Source organism: Rhamphochromis longiceps, linkage group LG19, assembly GCF_057381845.1.
Source record: "Rhamphochromis longiceps isolate RC_006_pf linkage group LG19, R_longiceps_female_GT1.1, whole genome shotgun sequence".
Classification (NCBI taxonomy): Eukaryota; Metazoa; Chordata; class Actinopteri; order Cichliformes; family Cichlidae; genus Rhamphochromis; species Rhamphochromis longiceps.
Genome location: NC_140575.1, coordinates 30,700,519 through 30,720,584, shown reverse-complemented (window position 1 = coordinate 30,720,584; position 20,066 = coordinate 30,700,519). Strand labels below are relative to the sequence as shown.

The 20,066-nt window shown below is 41.2% G+C and overlaps 1 protein-coding gene across 4 annotated transcripts; it reads left to right on the top strand.

Moving 5' to 3' along the window:
* The first annotated feature begins 95 nt into the window (after positions 1-95).
* aspg (asparaginase homolog (S. cerevisiae)) lies at positions 96-19,423 on the top strand. 4 transcript variants are annotated; one of them, XM_085391005.1, is made up of 18 exons: positions 96-598; positions 4,209-4,332; positions 5,087-5,122; positions 7,037-7,148; positions 7,271-7,396; positions 7,486-7,569; positions 7,772-7,898; positions 7,993-8,105; positions 9,588-9,773; positions 9,881-9,994; positions 10,091-10,210; positions 10,359-10,454; positions 11,968-12,131; positions 13,918-14,004; positions 14,526-14,625; positions 14,715-14,780; positions 14,880-14,930; positions 18,219-19,423. In XM_085391005.1, exons 1-18 carry the CDS (start codon positions 349-351, stop codon positions 18,258-18,260), a joined length of 1,998 nt encoding a protein of 665 aa, XP_085247131.1. In that variant the 5' UTR covers positions 96-348; the 3' UTR covers positions 18,261-19,423. The 4 variants fall into 4 exon arrangements, with proteins under 4 accessions (XP_085247131.1, XP_085247128.1, XP_085247129.1 ...); XM_085391002.1 differs by lacking the exon at positions 5,087-5,122 and having other exon boundaries at positions 98-598; XM_085391003.1 differs by lacking the exons at positions 5,087-5,122; positions 14,880-14,930 and having other exon boundaries at positions 98-598.
* Positions 19,424-20,066: the final 643 nt, after the last annotated feature.

The window sequence follows — 20,066 nt, the reverse complement described above, 5'->3', positions numbered from 1 at the left end:
CTGCGTAGAATTTGTAGATCAGCCTAAATAAAAATTCCTTGAACCAAGACCAAAACTTTATTACTGAGAGACTCGTGCAGAACACGCCCACGTCACTGACGTCAGAGTGCGCTCTGAGGAGTCCGAGAAGTTGAAGAGTTTAAGTGGGTGGGGAAATTAAAACATAACGGTAACAATGAGTCCCTCCTCTGTTTACTAAGCCGTTTTAACTACGACGAAAGCCGCTCTCCGTGTATAAAGGCAGACGATCCTCATGTAACCCTGCTAACAATAAAGAAACCCGGGTTTTGAACACTTTTCTTAGCTACCGCATTTAAAGAGACAGCGCCGGGGCTTTCGAAAAGCATCATGGCGGACTCCAGCACCAATGGCCTCACATCTCTCGCGCGGGCTTTGTCACAACCATGTCTGGATCTGATAGAAGTTAATGATGTTTCCCCTCCACGAAGTCTTCAGCTTCATCCAGGACGAAGGAGAAAGTTGTCCAGTTGCAACTCGATTGAGAACGCCGACCTGGTAACCTCACCTTGCGCCGCGGAGGCGCGGGTCCTCGTTATCAATACTGGAGGAACTATCGGCATGACTCTTCACGAAGACGGTAGCTATGGCAATCATTGTCATCAATTATTCGTTGTTCTCCTCTGTAGCAGTTAGCTAGCATAGCCGGTGGCTTCCTCTTATTGCATGTTTGCATGTGGGTCTGAACACGAGGCGTGACAACAATCTGCACGTGCATCCGAAAATAGACTTGGGGTAAACAGCTTACCTACACAGCTGATGCCATGTGCGACTGGCGACCTTCCAAATAAACTACACCGGTGTACACATGAGCAGACTGTCTTGGTCTTGTGAATGAACATGGAAATGAAGATGCTAAATGAAGCTTGGTTTTAGTGAACAGAAATGCAAAGACGAAAGTTGAGATCAGATGTATTTACTCTGCGCATGATTCAGGGTTTTACAACAGACTTAAGTTTCGAAACAGGAGAGCAGCCAACGCCAAACGTACTACAGTGAAAACAGGTTCTCTCAATGAATAACTGAATGTTGACATTAGTTACTGTGCAACATCTGCGGTATTCGGACTTTTAAAAACCACCTGTCCCTATTTTTCAATCCATAATAAGCGACCTACTCATGTTTGTGGTTTATTCATTGCTTTGACATTTGCAATACAACTAAATATTCTTATATGTTATGGATTTTCTAAATAAGCTGAACTTGCCTTAACTATATTTGGACAAATACCTTTCATTACTTTGTACACAATAGAGTAGATATGAGAATGTTACAAGGCCATTGTTAAATCCTCCCAATTCTTTTGACCTTTGGGCTGAAGGAAGGACAATACTCTGTGGATAAATGCTCAATCAACAATTACTTTATTACATACAATTCAACACTTTATGAGCACAAACCATCCGGATGGGGAGACATGCATGAAGAGGGTCACAGCAAAATCTCAAACTGGTGGAGGATTACTCAAACTCTTATAGCCTCTAGTGGCCCCCAGCTAGTTGTAAAAACCTAAACATTCACATTCTTTCTAACTCCAAGCGAGCCTGACTTATGGCCTTGTCTGTCTCCTCTACTATCAGAAAAAGCAAGGTCCTGACTCTCTGAAAACAGTGTTTCTTATAACTCAGCAGTATAATGCATCATAAAACAATATCATTCATTCACACAGAATCAGCAGTCTAATGCAATACAAATCAGTTTAATAACTGTAATAGTTAATACCTTCTTCTAATTCAGGAGAATAATACAAACTAAAACTACATAATAATTTCACAATCTTTAATTAGGGGTATAACATAGCATAAGATAATATGCTAATATATACCATCCATGTTCTGGTAGCAAAGAAAAGAAAAAAAGCAGCCGGAAAGCCATTTAGGCGAGGGTCATCATCCACACTTGTATTATACGTATATTATACTTATAGCTAAATAGAGCCCAACAATCAGAGTGAACTCATCAAACACAGTGCTAGATCAGTCGCAATGTACAGTAGATCAAGGTGGTTTGTTGACCAACTGAGATATTGACAAGTGATCACAGGATTTATACCACAGCAGAAAGATCTTTTCCTCATCTAATCTCTCCCCACACCCTGGCGTTCTCCCAGCTCAGGCTTCATCAATATTCATGTCACTAACACCCAAAACCAGTTTTTCCTCAGTTTTATGCCAAGGTATGTTCTTTATGGTCTGTTTTTCAACAGATAAACAAAAGTTAAATTAAATACACTCTTTAGACATTAAATTAAGAATAAAATGATTTTATAGATTTGATATGACACTGTTATACTTACATCAAACACTGTAACTATCCTTCATTGTAGCTTAGTAAATGACTGAAATCTTTTCAGTGCCAACACACTGCCTTCGTTGTGTTGTTTTGCTCGACTCATGCTTCCAAGCCTTCTCCATCACTCTAATTCTAGCCTTTCTGTTTTGAACGCAGTGAATAGTTTGGAGCTTGTGATGAAGGTCTTCCGAGGTCTTTTCTTAATGGCTGACTTGGATAATGATATTCCTGCCTTCTGGAGAGTCTTTTTCATTTACATGGATTTTCTGAAGTGGTTTCTTCTTTGTCATGGAAAAGATGCTGTGACCATTCACAGCTATGGTGATCTGTGGGGGGTCCAGGCCTTTTTATTATTTACAGAGCTGACCAGTGTATCCTTTTTTCTTAGGATGTCCCACACTTTTGATTTGGCCACTTATAATATCCCCATTGTCTCTATGATGGGTTTTTTTTGGAGCCTAAAGATGGTCTGGTTTTTGAATCGAGAGCTTCTTTGATTACATATTGAGGGTTTTATAGCAACTGCTTCCAAATACATTATGCCGTTAGAGCTGTAATTACTATACTCTTCCTACAGTTTGGATGTAAACAGCCTCAAATTAAAGCTGAAAGTATTACTTTAGTCATATTTTAAGCCCATATTGGTTGCAATTGTAACTTGAATATGTTTTGATAAAAGGCTCAAATAACAAAAATTGCACGGACTTAACTGTAGGTCAGCTCCCTTAATATACAGTCATATGAAAAATAGTTTTCACACGACTTCTTTACAGCCCTGTGATAATGTAACTACACCCTTGTTGCTTCCGTACAATTTAGAGGGAAACTACGAGCCAGCCACTGCTGACAAATTGCACTTGATTAATTGATCATCATGAAGTGCTGTTGTGGAGGATTAAGTTTGTGTTAACACAATATGAATGATCTTAGAGAAGGAATTGTTGCTGCCCATCATTCCATCGGTCCATCATTCTATAGTAAGAAAGATTATTCACAAGTGGAAAACATTCAAGACAGATGCCTGGATCCCCAGCAAATTCAATCCAAAGTCAGACTGTGCAAGAGAGAAATTGCAAAAAACTCAAGAGCTACCTCTCAGATGCTACAGGTCTTGGTTAGTGTGTTCAATGTTAAGTTTGTTTGTACAGTATAAAAAGGCTGAACAAATATGGCGTTTTTGGAAGGGTTTCCAGAAAAAGAACATGGCAGTATAGCCTAGGTTTGTCAAACCACACGACTTCTGGAACGATGTCCTTTGGACAAACCAAACTAAACTAAATCCAGAGCGCCACATTTGGTGAAAACCAAACAAAGCATATCAACCCAAACACCTTACCAACCGTCAAGCACGGTGGTGGAGGGGTGATGATTTGGGTTTGTTTTCCAGTCACAGTACGTAGGCAACCTTTCACTCACTGGGACGATCAGGAACTCCTCTTTATACTAAACTATACTAAAATCAAATGTGAGGCCATGTGCCGGACAAAAATGATTGTTAACTGAAATATGATAATCATCAGTTATTCAGATTGCCAGTTTAAAGCTGTATTATTTGTGTGAGTTCAATGTATGTTTATTTTGCTTGACAGTTAAGATTGCATGTCCATATTATATTCTGTCTCCTAACCTTTGTGTTATTGTTTCTAATAGTACATTTAATGTTGTCCTTTTATGTTATACTCAAGAAGATCATGTGTTTTTAAAAGTGTGCTTCAAGTGTATTTCCAGCCATAATGTTATTTTTTACAATAACCACTAGGGTTCAGTATGAGAGTGTTGTTGTGGTGTTGAGATGACAGCATATCCACTGTGCTCGCTTTCTATTAATAGTAATCCTACTAAAAGCAAACTGTTAAACATTAAATATCTCTGTTGTTTTTCTGCTCTTTAACCTACAGTTCTTGCCCCACAAGCCAATGCTTTTGTGAAGAGCCTGCGTAAGCTGCCCATCCTCCATGATGAGACATATGCTCACCAGACCCGCATGCATGAATACTATGGATCTGACACCTTGGTCCTGCCGTAAGTGCACCCATTAGTCAACATGTAGATATATATATCTGTATTTAACAAAAAGAAACCACATGCTGTACTATTGGTTGCCATATGTATCAGAGGAAGACTACATAACTGTGTTTGTAATATTTTAAACATGTTTCCTTATCCTTATTTGAAAACAGAAAATTAACAGTATTTTCTGTTGTCACAGCCATGAGGCATTAGCTCATAATTTGTCTTCATTATTAGCATCTTGTGAGGCCTGTGTTACTGACAGAGCAAGAGTAGGTCAACAACAAAGAAAAGGATCGCATGTAAATTTGTAATGTTGCTTATTTTGAACTAAAAGTTTGAAATCCTGTGTGTTTTTATTTCCTTTATACCTAATTTATTACATTAATTATGTCATTTATTTAACTTGAGACCGTCTCACTTCACAGTGAAAAAATGTTGCACTTCATCTAATGTGCAGTGCTTTTCCTGAATGGCTAAACCTGACAGCTATTTGGATCTTTATAGATCCAAACTTTGTGTTTATAGTATGTGCAGACCGTCCTCAGGACAGTGAGATATAATGTATTTCAGGTGTTTTTGCAAGAGCATTCATTATACAGGCTAAATCGCCCTATATCTTGGATCTGCCCAAGATGGTAACTGCACACAGTGCAAGATATGTTTCCTATCTGGAAAAGCAGAGGCTGAAAATAAAACAAGTTACATTCCTGTTAAGAGATGCACTTATTTTTATTACCCTTAACTGCTTTTGTCACTTTAACAGGAAGCCAGCGCCCCATCCCGACCTGCACTTTCACGGGTGTTGTAGTACTGGTTGCATTGTGTTTGACTTCTCCCTGCTTGAGATTGGTTTGATGTCTCTGCTGTACTTAACACCACTTGCTTGGGTGTGCTTCCCTGTTGGGAAGTGCATGCCTACGTGTCTTTCGGCAGTTGGAAAAAGTTGCTTGTTGCTTGAAGTAATTCTGTGTCTCTTACTCCGGCTAATTTTGAACTCTGTAACTAACAAGGCAGCTGTACAGCGTCTCGTTCCTGATATAAGCAAAAGATAGATTGCAGTGTTGCATGTTTAACTTTATTTTGTCTTGTTTTGTCATGCTTGTGTGCAGTTGAGTGAATTGGGCTCGGAGCCGATTGACAAGCCCTTTAGGGTCTTCATCGTCAGTAGAAGTAGCCTTTTCCAGAGACACTAATTTCCTCTCTGGCCTCATGTTGACTGCTATTATGAAAGTGGATTTAGTCCTGTATTATAGTAAAGATATCAAGGTATCTATGGCCCTTGAAATGGTAAGTATTTTCTAAAGATAGGTTGTTAGAACTTCGTTATTTTATTATCTGTGAGATATATATATGCCATCTTCTTATGTTTTTCATTAATATTCTACTGATTGAATGTTTTTAGGTGTTCAGCACGTCTTAACACTTGCTCATCCTTGAGTTTGCAGTGTTCATATCAACTGAATTAAACTCACATGCAAATTTAATAGGCATACCGTTGATCTTATTCAAGAGCTGATCCTACGTCTATTATTTCAGAGGGGAATTGGTTTATTGATTAACTGCAAAGCTTTATTCATGTGATGTTGAGAGGCAATGCCACAGGGCTGTTTGCTTCCACCTCCAGCGTCCTTCCATGCGTTTATTATTCTGAGCATATGAAGTGTCTTAGCATGAGTATGGTAATGTGTAGCTTTGCTAAACCTTAGGACACACTGCCAGATATGTGAATAATTGGTGATTTGAATAGTGTTTTTTTTAGGCACTTTTCTTCTAGAAGATCGACAGCATATGTTCTTGGGTCATGTGTCGACTTGAGGCTAATTAGTAGAGTGTCTATAGGACCCCTGCTTGGATGGACTGGGGCTCACCCGCTCTTCCCCCTGCTGTTCCATTCACCTCCTATCTCTATGCTATAAGGCTGCCCTATGGTAATGTGGGGGGTGTTCTACGGTGTTTCTTTAAAAGGGAGATTAAAAAGAAAATCGCTTCATGGCTTTTCAGTCAGTCACGCTGCCTTACATGGAGCGTGGCAGGTGGGGCTGTGGGACGCCTGCGTTAAACTGCACTTACAGGCAGCATAAATATGTATGTATGAAAGACTCCCTCCCTATTATTTGCAATGAAAAAGAAATACAGGCTTTTGCTCCAACATGATACGAGTCACCAAAGAACCTTCAAAATATATCGGATAAGCTATCTTGTGTCCATAAATGTAAGTGTTCAGTCATGTAGCTGTGCAGGAAATTGGGACTCTACTGTGCTAAACAAAAATGCTTAACTTTTAAAGTGCTGCACTGTCTAACTTGTGTGACTTTGCCCCTCCCTTTTACCCTTTGAAAATTCTTTGTGTGCGTAAACCTGAAACAGGTTTTGGCGCCCTGTTGCTCAGACAGAAGGCCCAGCTAAACGGATTTTGAAGTCAGCGTTTTTAACATTCCCTTACGCTTCTTTAAGCTCACATCTCCCCTTTAACCAGAACCTGATCCAGCTTTTATTAAATGTTCACCACAATACATAATACGTAATAATTTATCCCAGTAAAGACTTTAATTGCTTGTTGACTGCGTGAACTTTTGAAGTTGAATATTTGTACTTGGAACGACCAACACCGCTGCTTTATTATTGGCTGTATAATCTGTCACTGTTTGGCTTTGTGTAAATGTTCCTATAGAGAATGCAGCTCATAGATAAACTGGACTGTTTTCTCTTCCAGACTGAGTAAACAAAATAAGAGGATAGTCTACACTATCTTGGAGTACAATCCTTTATTGGACTCTTCCAATATGACCACAGATGACTGGGGTAGATTTGGAAAGGACATTGAGGTACTTGCTACTCTTTTTAATTTGTTGTTGTGCCTTTATATTACTTAAATCCTGCTTTTAAAATCTATCTGGCCATGTGAAATTATCTCCATTATGATAATTATTTTCTTATTTCACCCCAGAGAAACTATGAAAGCTACGATGGTTTTGTGATTCTTCATGGCACAGACACTATGGCTTACACAGCCTCTGCCCTGTCCTTTATGTGTGAGCATTTGGGCAAACCGATCATTCTCACGGGCTCACAGGTAAGAGCTGCTATCCTCAAGTCACTAACTAACCAGCAAATAAACCAGGGTTTACTGCTTTGTTAAAATGAGACACTTTCTGTCTTTAGGTACCCATCTATGAGATGAGGAATGATGGCAGAGACAATCTACTTGGGGCATTACTAATTGCTGGACAATTTGTCATTCCTGAGGTGAGATAAAGAAGATGGTTTATAGCTGCTAATTGACTGCAAACCTTATTAGAAATGTTGGATTGTGAGAGAGAAACTGACTGAATGTAATACCCTGATAGCCAGTTGTTGCTTTGTTTTCTCTTAGCTCTGTTATATGTTAGTGATTTAATCAATCAAGAAATAAATTATTAAGTTCATCTTATGAACATGCATTTGTTAGGTGTGCCTGTATTTCTACAACAAACTCTACAGAGGGAATCGTGTGACCAAAGTGGATGCTGGGAGCTTCAATGCATTCTCATCTCCTAACTTGGCCCCCTTGGCCACTGCTGAAGTGGATATTACAAGTAAGGAACCAATAAACTGCTTACGTAGAAAATAAATCACTTTTTGTTTTTAAAGGATTATTTTTTTAATGGAGTTTCTTCAACTTTCCGCCAGTCAACTGGGATACAGTGTGGAGGGCAAACACCACAGCAAAGTTTCAAGTCAAGACTGAGCTGAACCGCAACGTAGGCCTGCTTAGGCTATTCCCAGGAATCACTGCGTCTACTGTAAGTTTCAGGGAAATGTATTTTATTTAACTTTTTATTAAAGTGGTATAAAATGTCGTTTTTTGTTTAATGCTACTGGTGTAGCCTGTGAAGTGGACCATGGATGTAATTTTGGAATATTTACCAGATGTTCTGAAGCTACCGCTTGTCATTATTTGGATAGAAGAATGAAAATGATAAAAACTAAACAGCTTGCTCCTTAGAGTGCCTCACTAATCACTCAGAGCGGCCGCCCTGACAGTTGTGTATAACTTTAAGTCTTAAATGCAACCCTGTACAACCTTACAGCTAAGGTCACAAAAAAGATTAAAACACTCACTAGCACCATAAACAAACAGCCAGCTTCATGTAACTCAGCAGTCGTATTGTCTTCTCCAATGTTGTCCTTTTAAACATGGGAGTCTGTTTTCTCACATTTTGAGACAGCCTCATTTGGCTGCTTGAGGAACTGCAGTATTTGGACTTGAGCCTTGGCTTCATTTCTAAGCCTCAGAGGTTCCAGCTTACTTACGCTGTTTCCAATTAAAACCAAATGACATGCAGTCAAGTGCTGAAATGAGTATGTTAAAATTGCCGGCATGGTGCAAATCTTTAAGCCGAGAAAGTTGTAATTGCCTCCTTTTTTTCTGTTGTACTAGATCACCTGTTCTTCAAAGGTAACAGACTGTTGTTTTGTCTGCAATAAAATATAGTTAACTTCAATGTAATTGCGCTATTAGCCTTCTTCTGTTACTTTCCCAGTCATGTAAGCTGCCATCAAAGCTCAAGCCAGAGAAAGATGAGACGGAGTTATGGGCCATGTCCAATCCCCCTGTAAAGAGGGAGGGTTGCTACAGATACTGTAACATTTAGCTGCACCTCCCCCTGCAGCGTCTGCTGGGGGAGCGACTTTACTGTCTCAATCTGCTCCCACTGCCCAACTCTGCTATCAAGGCTTTCTTACAGCCTTTAACTGCTTTTATGAGGCACCGTTTTGATTAGGCACTTGGCTCTCGTGTGTCCGCACTCTGCAGTACGGGAGCTTCATTGGTAATCTGTGTCACACCTTTCTTGTCAAACTGCTTATCGCATCAAAAAATACTGAGTGAACCTGGAACTTTTAATGTCACCTTCTTCTCGCATTTTATGGTAACTGGCACAAACTTGCCAAGTGACTTTATGCTTGCTAACACCTTCAGATTAATTGCTCTCCTTTCTGCCATTTGAGTCATCTGCCATTCTAGTCATATGCCATGGCTAATGATGTGGTGTAGGGCTTCCCAGTGCCAACCAGCCAACCAGTGACTGAGATACTCTGGTTGCAGAGATGGCACCAGATGGGCTTTTAGGAGAGTGAATGGGTTGCATGGAGTTAAAGGGGCTGCAGGAAAAATAACATGGAATACTAATTTCTCATCTTGATTCTGCACAGTTGAGTAGCCAGTTAAGATGGCCATAAATTTTGGGTGTTTATAACCTGAAACTGCGCTCATCTTTGTCCAGGTAAAGGCTTTCCTGCAGCCACCCATGGAAGGAGTGGTCCTGGAAACCTACGGCAGCGGAAATGCCCCCGATAACCGCCCTGATCTCCTGGAACAGTTAAAGAAAGCCACTGATGCCGGTGTCATCATCATCAACTGCACGCAGTGTCTGAGGGGGTCGGTGTCTACATCCTACGCCACTGGCAAGGTAGTTCATGACGCTTGGTAATTAATCACAGTCTTGTTAATATGTTCAGTTGAGTTGGAGAGAGAATGAATCAATCAGGTCACTTATTCCTGTGATTGATACTACAGGTCTTGATAGAAGCCGGCCTGATAGCAGGAGGCGACATGACTCCAGAGGCTGCGCTGTCAAAACTGTCCTACGTATTGGCCAAGAAGGAGCTTGCTCTGGAGGCGAAGAAAAAGGCTGGTGGCACTTTCAACACTTTCTTTTCCATTATGTGGAAGCTTTTAAAGTAACAAAGTGCTAAAAGATTATTATTTTTTTGTGACTCTGTCCAGATGATGGCAGAGAACCTGCGAGGTGAAATGATCGCTGACTTGGCAGGAGCCAAACTGTGCCTGAGTGACAGCCGTTTCATCCAAGTCATTGCCAAGTCTCTAAGCGTCAGCTGCAAAGAGGTAAGGGTAGCAGTGCATTTCCGCAGACTTTCAGCTCTGGGGCTAACTTTAGGTTATTAGGAGCTTGTCATTTTGCCATACTTGATGACTTGTTTTCATATTCAGAGAAATTGCGGGTTTTAAAATTCTTGGAATCTGGTTTCAAAAGGAGCTGGAAGCCATCCGAGATGCTCTGACTCCCACACTGGCATGCGCCGCTGCTAAGATCGGTGACATTGAGGCCTTAAAAGCCCTAAAAGAAATGGTAAGCAATCCCACGACCTTCACCACATGCTGTAAAGTTAATCATTATTTCCTGTTTTTGAGTCTCCAAACACATTTTACCCATTTCTTTCCTGGTCATGTTTGGCTGTAAGGTCATTGAACTTTGGAAAACTTTTCCCACTGGTAGATTTTCAAAACATTTTCAGGGTCACACTTCCATTTTGTATTAGAGCGGTGTAGTCAACACGCAGGCACTCAGACAAGCAGAACTAGAGGACAGACTGGTAAGGCAAGCCTAGAGTTGTCTCCACAGTCGCATGTACATGTCTGTATGTGGATTGACTGGTATGCAGCTGCTGCCTAGATTACCTTGAAGTTTTCAAAAATATATTCTGCCCTCACGTAAGGGCATTGGCTGCTTTTCACTCATTTTTGGTCCAGACCTTGTTTATTTTTATTTTTTGTATATTTGTTAAGCCACTTAACACTGACCCATGAATCATTCAAGCATAAAAAAGCAGCAGATGAACAGTATTTGAAAGTCATGTCCTTAAGAAATAGTAAAGAAAATCCAGCAAAAACCTTCCAGTTGATGATCCCTCTAATGTTCACTGAAGCCTCTGCAGAAATGGTAGAAGGGCGGCTGTCAAGCAGCCACTCTTAAGGAAAGTAAGCAGGGAGAAAGGGCTGAGATATACCACATTAGACAAGAAATTTAGTTAAAATCGGTAGCAGCAGGTCTTAAGAAGTGATCAAATTGAAAATTTTGGTTCAAATCATTGTCAGTATCTACAGAGGAGATCGAGAGAGAGCTACAACAGTGAGTGAATACAAGCACGGTGGATGGTGACGTTGTCAAAATTGATGCAATTATAAACACAGAAATGTGCTGTCAAATTTTGATCCGATGTAATGCTAATTGGAAAGCATCAGATTGGCAACGGCTTCATTTTTTCAGCATGACGGTGATCCCAAACACACTGTCAAACTAAAAGCATACATGGATAAAGACAAACAAAAAAACAGTGGGACACTACCAGGCATGGGTTGGCCCTCAGAGCCCAGACCTCAACATTACTGAAGCAGTGTGGAATCATCCTCACAAAGAATGGAACAAAAAGCAGCAAACATCCAGAGAAGAGCTTTGAATGTCCTTCAGGAAGCCTGGAGAAGTATTCTTGAAGACTGCTACTCAAACAGTTTGGCACTTTAGATCCTCAGATGAGTGGAAAAAAAATCAGCCACAGGTTTGGCATCGCCCAAATCTAGCAGTGGTGTAAGGCTTTTCGATCATTCTAGTTGTACACTCAAGTTTTAGTCTTTTTCAGGAGATTTTTTATTATTATTTTTGTAATTTTGTTACGCTGTCTGAAACAGGTTTCTCTTGTGATTGAGCATTGAGTCTCACTGGGATTACCCGTATAAATAAAGATTAAATAAAAACAAATAAACAAAAAGAACAAATATAGATTAGAAATAAAATCAATACATCATCTCACCACACTAACCTTTAAACCACCAGCACACACACTGAGGATTTTCCCTTTCCACAGGGCAGTAACTTATGTCTGGTGGACTACGATGGACGCACACCCCTTCATGTTGCTGCCTGTGAGGGCCACCTCAAAATGGTGCAGTACCTACTGAGTCATGGAGCTTCGGTCCACACTAAAGATCGCTATGGCGACACACCCCTATGCAATGCTGTGCGTTTCAGGTAAGACTTGTCTTGTTTCGAAACAGTAAGGGCCAGTGTGTCTGCCTGTATCTTGCTGTTAAAGTAATATTGTCATTTATGAATTTGCAAACACAACAATTTAAATCCCCCCCTCTTGGCAATTAGACATCTGAGGATCTCCTGCAAATATGTTTAATAGCTGCTACAGAGAGGACTTCATTACATGAGCTGCTGATAGGTTTTGCGCAAATGGCAAGAAAGCAGCAGCGGCTGGGGGGAGGGTGAAACCAGGAAGGGGCTCGTAATGGAGTTTAGAGGCCGGGCAATAATTATAAGCTAATTAGGCTAATTGTCATCTGACAATTTAGGCAGTGTTTATTTTTACCAAAGCTGTATTTTTAATTTTGTGTCATTCACTGAGGTTGCTCTAAACGTCTGTCAGGGAATAGCCAGGCGTAACATTTCAGGGCTATGTTGAGCCTCAGGGTGAAAACGTTGTGTGTGTCAGAGCTGCGACAAATGGCTCATCTCTTTCAACGGTTGGTGCTGCAAGTGTGGACTTGTTGCCTTTGTGATGGCAGAGGGATGCACTGGAGCGCAGACACCTGTTGTTACACTTCCTGTAATGTGCTGCACAGCTTGAGCAGCTATTCCCCTTCTTAATATTTTCACTGAAATAACAAAAGTAATAAAAGTGGAGTTTTAAGTTGCTGTCAGGGATGCGCGAGCACATTGTGAGCCACATTTCATACTGTATTAAGAGCCTAATGCCCATATAAGGAGAGGCAGAGAGGACAGAGAGAGAAACCTGAAAGAAATGTGGGGAGTGCCCTCTGAACCAGTCCTACCAGCTTGCTCCCCGGTTCATTGATGAGAGTTACTGGCTTATGCTCCGCAGGAAGTCCCTAATAGGTTCTCTGGCTGTTGCTCTCCATACAGCTAAACAATTAGGCACAAAATTGAGCTCTTACTAGCTTACCCTGTCGCTTTGTCACACAGGTCTTATTCAGAAAGTCTGCGGGTCAGTTGTGGAAACTTTTCAGCCTTTGCTTTTAATGCACATTTCTTGTCACCGTGAAAATCACTGCATGTGACTCCTGCGTGGGCGGCTCTTTGCGGGGGACAACAAACTTGTTCGTACTTGCCAAACGACGATTACTGCCACACAGACTCTTTCGCTCCAAGTCTAAATTACAGTGTGAATGAAAATGTTGTTTAAAATTAGCATTATATCTAATTACACTTAATAGGTAGTTATGTCTGTTTCTTCTGATTCAAACGAATATGCTTATTAAACATAAGCCCTTTTATTAATGAGATATAGGCTCTCTGGCATCTCGCTAAGAGACGGAGATGGAGTGCACGAGCATTATTTGGTTCACGTGCAAAGGACTCGTCACACTTGTTGTAACTGAGATTGTCATCATCACTTCTCTTGAAGTCTAGCCAAACTTCTGAGTATTTGGGCCCATCATTAATAGCAGGGTCTATGTGTGTGTGTGCTGCAACAGCTGCTCTCGATTGGACACAGGCACCGAGAGGGGAAGACCTGACTTTTGAATTGAGAATAGCAAAAATGCACCATAATCTAATGTCCTAATACAACTGCAATTAGAGAGAGATTTATAGTCACAATGTTGTGTTGTGTTATTACATTCCTTGAAACTTGTACCATGTGGAATATGTTACTAGCCCTGTCTTAAGGTTTGCAAGAGTTACAGAAAAGTGATCAGTTGCGATGCCCTTTTATTAATAGAAAAGAGTGCATGTGTGAATGGTGATATACAGTAACAATAACTCTGTGATTACATGCTCTCTAACTTAGACACAAGGAAGTTGTGAAGCTGCTGAGAAAGACCGGAGCTCATTTCTCCAGACATGAGTTGGAGGAAGCAGGAACTGAAATGTGCAGGTCAGACACAAAAAAGGAAGTATTGTAACAATTGTACACAGCCACTTCGTTGCTCCACCGTCACTAATGACCCATCCTACATAGCTGACACAGGTGCAACCAGTTGTCCCACTCTTACACAAACTGTAGGAATGCTCCCTAACAGCATAGCTTCAGATCTGTTCTCTATCTGTAGTGTCAGTGAGTACGTGTTGTTTTTTTCCCTTTCTTTCTTTCTTTTTTTTTTTTTAATCTGCCCGAGACACTAAACAGGTTTTGTTAAGACCGTTCCAATTTCCAGTTTCAGGAACACACCTTTCATATGATAAGCATTGCATGTGTCACTATGAAGATAAACCTCAAGCTCCTGTGGCTCATGTGGCTCAGTAATACTGAATGTTCCATTGATATGCTTTTGCAGTCTTTCCACAAATTTCCTTTACACAAGTTGTTCTTTGCCCAGTGTATAATATTATATTAATACTGATTTTGGAGAAATGAATCCTGTTGCTGTAATAATGCTTTTACTTTGTGTGCATCAGCCTGGCAGCCAATGGTGACCTGGATGGTCTGGAAATCTGGAGCCTTGCTGGAGCAGACTTAAATCAACCAGGCTATGATGGGCAGACTGCAATTCAATTGGTGGGTTTGTAGGAAGGCATATTTCTATTTTATTAACACTTAGCAGTTCACAAAGTTAAAAAAAACTTCTCCATCATCGCCTGTCACAGGCACAAGCTGTCGGCAAAAAGGATGTGGTAGCATTTTTGCTCCGACTCGAGAGCAAAAAATCAAAGGTATGCTCTGTTTTCTCCATTTTTCAGCTTTACTCTTCTGCAGGGCAAGCTTGGTTTCTCTGTCTATAATTTTCTCTCAATTACTTTGTTTAATTCCAGAAAGTATTGGGTGAATTTAATGATGATGATGATGATGATGATGATGAAGAGGTAAAAAAGATGTAGCCCAAGTGTGTGTGTTTCCCTGTGTCTACATTCCCCATACTCAGCATGAGATCAAACCCTGTGCATGACTGCATTGGCTCCCTTTTTTCTTTGTCTACAATACCTTTTGCTTATTATCCATCATGACCTGTTGTCACTGGGTTGTGTGTCTCAGCGCAAAGTGCTAAAGAGGAATTGCATACACTTGGAATGGTCACCAAATTGGGTGGGAATAACGTGCCAAATCTACAGAGAAATGGCTCTGATCTGGAAAGCCATTAGCTAGCATGCTGATTGAAAACCTGGGGGAAGCGGGCTTTTTTTGGGGTCTGGGTTTCTGGTGTAACCAGGACATCCAATAGAAGTATATTTTAATAATTCCATACTTCCTGTTCAGTTGTAGTTTACAAATAGATTCCTTTTGAAAATCAAATTAAAACCCTAAATTTATGTCAGGTGATAGGTGACTATGTCCACATAGCATTTTGGTCAATGCACTCACTCTTTGGGTCTTCACACACCTTGTTCACCTGCATGTACCCACACCTGCTCAGATCCCACTGGTTGAACTGACACACAAGCAGACTGCAAAAGGAAATCGGAAAAGCTCCTAGTGCCAACAATATATTATATTATAACCGGGTCGACTGTGGCTCAGGACATAGAGTAGGTCATCTGCCAACTGGAAGGTTGGTAGTTAGATCCAGTCTGCATGTCAGCTTAACCTTGGGCAAAAATGAGCCCTGAGTTTTGATTCATCCATGAGAGTGTTAGTGTTTAGGTATAGAGAAAAGCACTGTGTGAATGTGATTAAGTGCATATGGCTTGTAGTAAGAAAGCGCTTTGAGTGCTCACTTAGACTAGAAAAGCAGTGTGTGTATATATGTATATATGTATATATATATATATATAACACCCAGCACGCCCCTACGGGCGGTTTATCCTTAAAGCTCGGGTACTCTACCAGAGGCCGGGGAGCTTGAGGGTCCTGCGCAGTATCTTAGCTGTTCCCAGGACTGCGCTCTTCTGGACAGAGATCTCCGATGTTGTTCCCGGGATCTGCTGGAGCCACTCGCCTAGCTTGGGAGTCACCGCACCTAGTGCTCCGATTACCACGGGGACCACCGTTACCTTCACCCTCCACATCCTCTCGAGCTCTTCTCTGAGCCCTTGTCATTGTGGATGTTGGGTATCGAAGAATCCATAGGTCCCTCATCCTATTCATGTAGCCCCTTCCGCCGGGGTTACTTGCGTAGTAGCATTCCAACAACGCCCTGTTTTCGTCCCTTGCCCACCGATGCCTTCTTGTTCCAGTAGCCCACTTTTCGTCAGGGTGCCCTGGTTCCTCAACACCTGACGCGGACCTTGTTGATCCGGGCGACGTCCGAGCCGGCATGCCTTCATATTTATCTGTCTCGCTCATGTCTGCGGTAGGCTTGCTTAGCATAGGGGGTCTAGCCTTAGGACCCTTACTGGATACAGACGCCCCAGGCAGGAATCGAACTTGCGATCCTCTGTTCCAAAGGCGTGTAGTCTAACCACTACGCTATCCAGCAGCTATATATATATATATATATATATGTGTATGTATATATATATATATATGTGTATGTATATATATATATAAAAAACACCCAGCACGCCCCTGCGGGCGGTTTATCCTTCAAGCTCGGGTCCTCTACCAGAGGCCTGGGAGCTTGAGGGTCCTGCGCAGTATCTTAGCTGTTCCCAGGACTGCGCTCTTCTGGACAGAGATCTCCGATGTTGTTCCCGGGATCTGCTGGAGCCACTCGCCTAGCTTGGGAGTCACCGCACCTAGTGCTCCGATTACCACGGGGACCACCGTTACCTTCACCCTCCACATCCTCTCGAGCTCTTCTCTGAGCCCTTGGTATTTCTCCAGCTTCTCGTGTTCCTTCTTCCTGATATTGCTGTCATTCGGAACCGCTACATCGATCACTACGGCCATCTTCTTCTGTTTGTCTACCACCACTATGTCCGGTTGGTTAGCCACCACCATTTTGTCCGTCTGTATCTGGAAGTCCCACAGGATCTTAGCTCGGTCATTCTCCACCACCCTTGGGGGCATCTCCCATTTTGACCTCGGGACTTCCAGGTTATACTCGGCACAGATGTTCCTGTACACTATGCCGGCCACTTGGTTATGGCGTTCCATGTATGCCTTGCCTGCTAGCATCTTGCACCCTGCTGTTATGTGCTGGATTGTCTCTGGGGCATCTTTACACAGCCTGCACCTGGGGTCTTGCCTGGTGTGATAGACCCCAGCCTCTATGGATCTTGTACTCAGAGCTTGTTCTTGTGCTGCCATGATTAGTGCCTCTGTGCTGTCTTTCAGTCCAGCTTTGTCCAGCCACTGGTAGGATTTCTGGATATCAGCCACCTCCTCTATCTGCCGGTGGTACATACCGTGCAGGGGCCTGTCCTTCCATGATGGTTCCTCGTCTCCCTCCTCTTTCTTGGGTTTCTGCTGCCTGAGGTATTCACTGAGCACTCGGTCAGTTGGGGCCATCTTCCCAATGTATTCTTGGATGTTCGTTGTCTCATCCTGGACTGTGGTGCTGACACTCACCAGTCCCCGGCCCCCTTCCTTCCGCTTAGCGTACAGCCTCAGGGTGCTGGACTTGGGGTGAAACCCTCCATGCATGGTCAGGAGCTTTCTTGTCTTTATGTCAGTGGCTTCTATCTCCTCCTTTGGCCAGCCTATTACCCCAGCAGGGTACCTGATCACGGGCAGGGCGTATGTGTTGATGGCCCGGATCTTGTATATATATATATATATATATATATATATATATATATATATATATATATATATATATATATATATATATATATATATATATATATATATATATATATATATGTGGAAAATCATTTAATCGTTAATAGAAGTAATCAAGTAGTGACAAGTGACAAGTAATCAAGTAATCAAGAAAAATATTCATGAGGATAAGCTGCTTCCTTACTGTGTAGATGTTTCCCTCTGGCTCTGAGAAACTTGAACTGACAGCTTTACTAAATAATAACTTAATCATTGATTAAAATGAGCTAATTGCCAGCTTAATTTGTAACCTGCTCACTTTGCAAAACAACTATTGCATGAATTTGAGCCAAACGTGTGTCAGACCCCGTTTATCACCAGAGATACATCAGATAACATCTGATAACATCTGTGTGTGTAATTGTGGTTGGAGATGAAGCGTTTTATTGAATTCTGCTGAAACACCAGCCACCCTTGCATATTAATCCTGTCTCTGTTTGTCCCCGTGGCAGAGCGGAGTGATCCAATTCAAGGCTACCCCACCGGCACTTTGAGCTGACGCTACCTGAACCAACAATTGTCCTCTGCTGGCATCCATTTAACTGCTGAGGTGTTCTCTGCACAACGTCCGGCTACTTTTCACAAAATTGCTCTCTTCTTGGATGTCATCTGATTGCATGTGTCCTTCAAAGCCATCGCTGCTGCAGTCTTCCTCTCCAAAAATATTAATAACACAAAAGACTGTGTAACTGCTGAGGGCATGGTGCCCAGAGAAAATAAGTGGATGTATGTACATGAAGTTGTTGCAGACTTTTCTGTGTATAAGGAAACTGGTTACAGTGCTGACTGTTTTAATCAAATGTTTTATTTCTATGTATGTAGTAAATGTGATGTCCAATTAGGGAATTATGCCATTTGAGCAGAACCTATATATATATACACATGAACATTACAATATAAAGTAATATTTTCTCCTTGTGTAGCAATATATGTGTCATAGCATAATATCTGGACGTACAGGGTACATTCACAGATTTCTATGCTGTTTCTTTTATAGTGACATGCTGCAAAATCTCAGTTCAAATGATTCTAGGATTTTTTTTTTTTAAATTTTATTTTATTTTTATTTTGGATGGTGTCCAAACTACCCATGCATTTTGAGCCAAAGTATATCTCTGTTCCCAGAGCTTTTCATTTCCTCCTGCTACAACAGGTATATAAGAAACCTGCAGTTTAAACCTTTGCAACTCATCTAGCGTGTTTCTTGTTCTGATTGTTGAGCCTGAAGTGTCACATATCTCTTTCTTTAAGATGGAAAGGGGAAATCCAGAGTATTGTGTGAGACATAAATGCTTTAAAGTGTCACGGTTTCTGTTTTCCTTAATGTGTTTTAAATGTCTTTTCGCATTCTTTACATTTGTAATCACAAATGAATGACATTTACTTATTCGTTACTTTAGTTAAACATGAGGAAATGTTAAACATTGCTACTCCTGTTTGGTTTTCAGTAACGTTAATACCAATCTGGGCAAGAGTCATTCACGTAAATGTTTTGTGATTACATGTGTGTGCATATACATCTTAGTTATTTTAAATGTATCCTGTTGTTTCCATTGCTGCTGTTGCCTCTGCTGCTGCAAATCAGGAACTCTGGGAGATTTAGTTTGTTCTGTGGATGAAAAAAAGAGGCAGAAATAAATTTCTTCTTTCAGAGAAATGTCTCCTGTGATCGCTCCCATGTTGCACAAAAAAAAATAAAAAACACATGGACTGCTCCATGCCTGATTCTTGACCAGTTATCACTTTTACATACAATAAAATGTTTTAAAAACTTAAAAATGAAATTGGAAAACTTTTTTTTTTAAAAAGGCTGGAAATAGTCGTTTTCAAAGGCGTGGTTTAGTTAAAGGCTAATCTAAAAACATAGTGGGGTTTTCCCCCTATTTATTTTTTTTTAAAGAAAAGTCAAGTGAAACGGAGTCCCTCTGAGACCACTGAAATGCCGTGTCTATGAAACTCCCATCTATAATTTATCTCGTGCAGGCCATTCAGTGATTTAAAAGCTAGTAATACAATCTTAACACTGACAGGTAGCCAGAGTATCTGCTTAAAATAGGTGTTACATGACATGAAACCCAAACACAGCCCTTCAGCTCACACAATGTAAGACTTTGTGAGACAATTGATAGTTTCATCAGAAATTAAACAAACTACAAAGACAAAGATAACGTGAAATTCCTCATGTTCATGTGATAGCAGTTGCTATCTTTGTCTTGAGCGTGGCTGCCCAGTCGTGCTCCTACTGGTGGAACCCAGCTCATCCGGTTGGACCTGCACGGGCCTCATTCCTGCCTGAATGT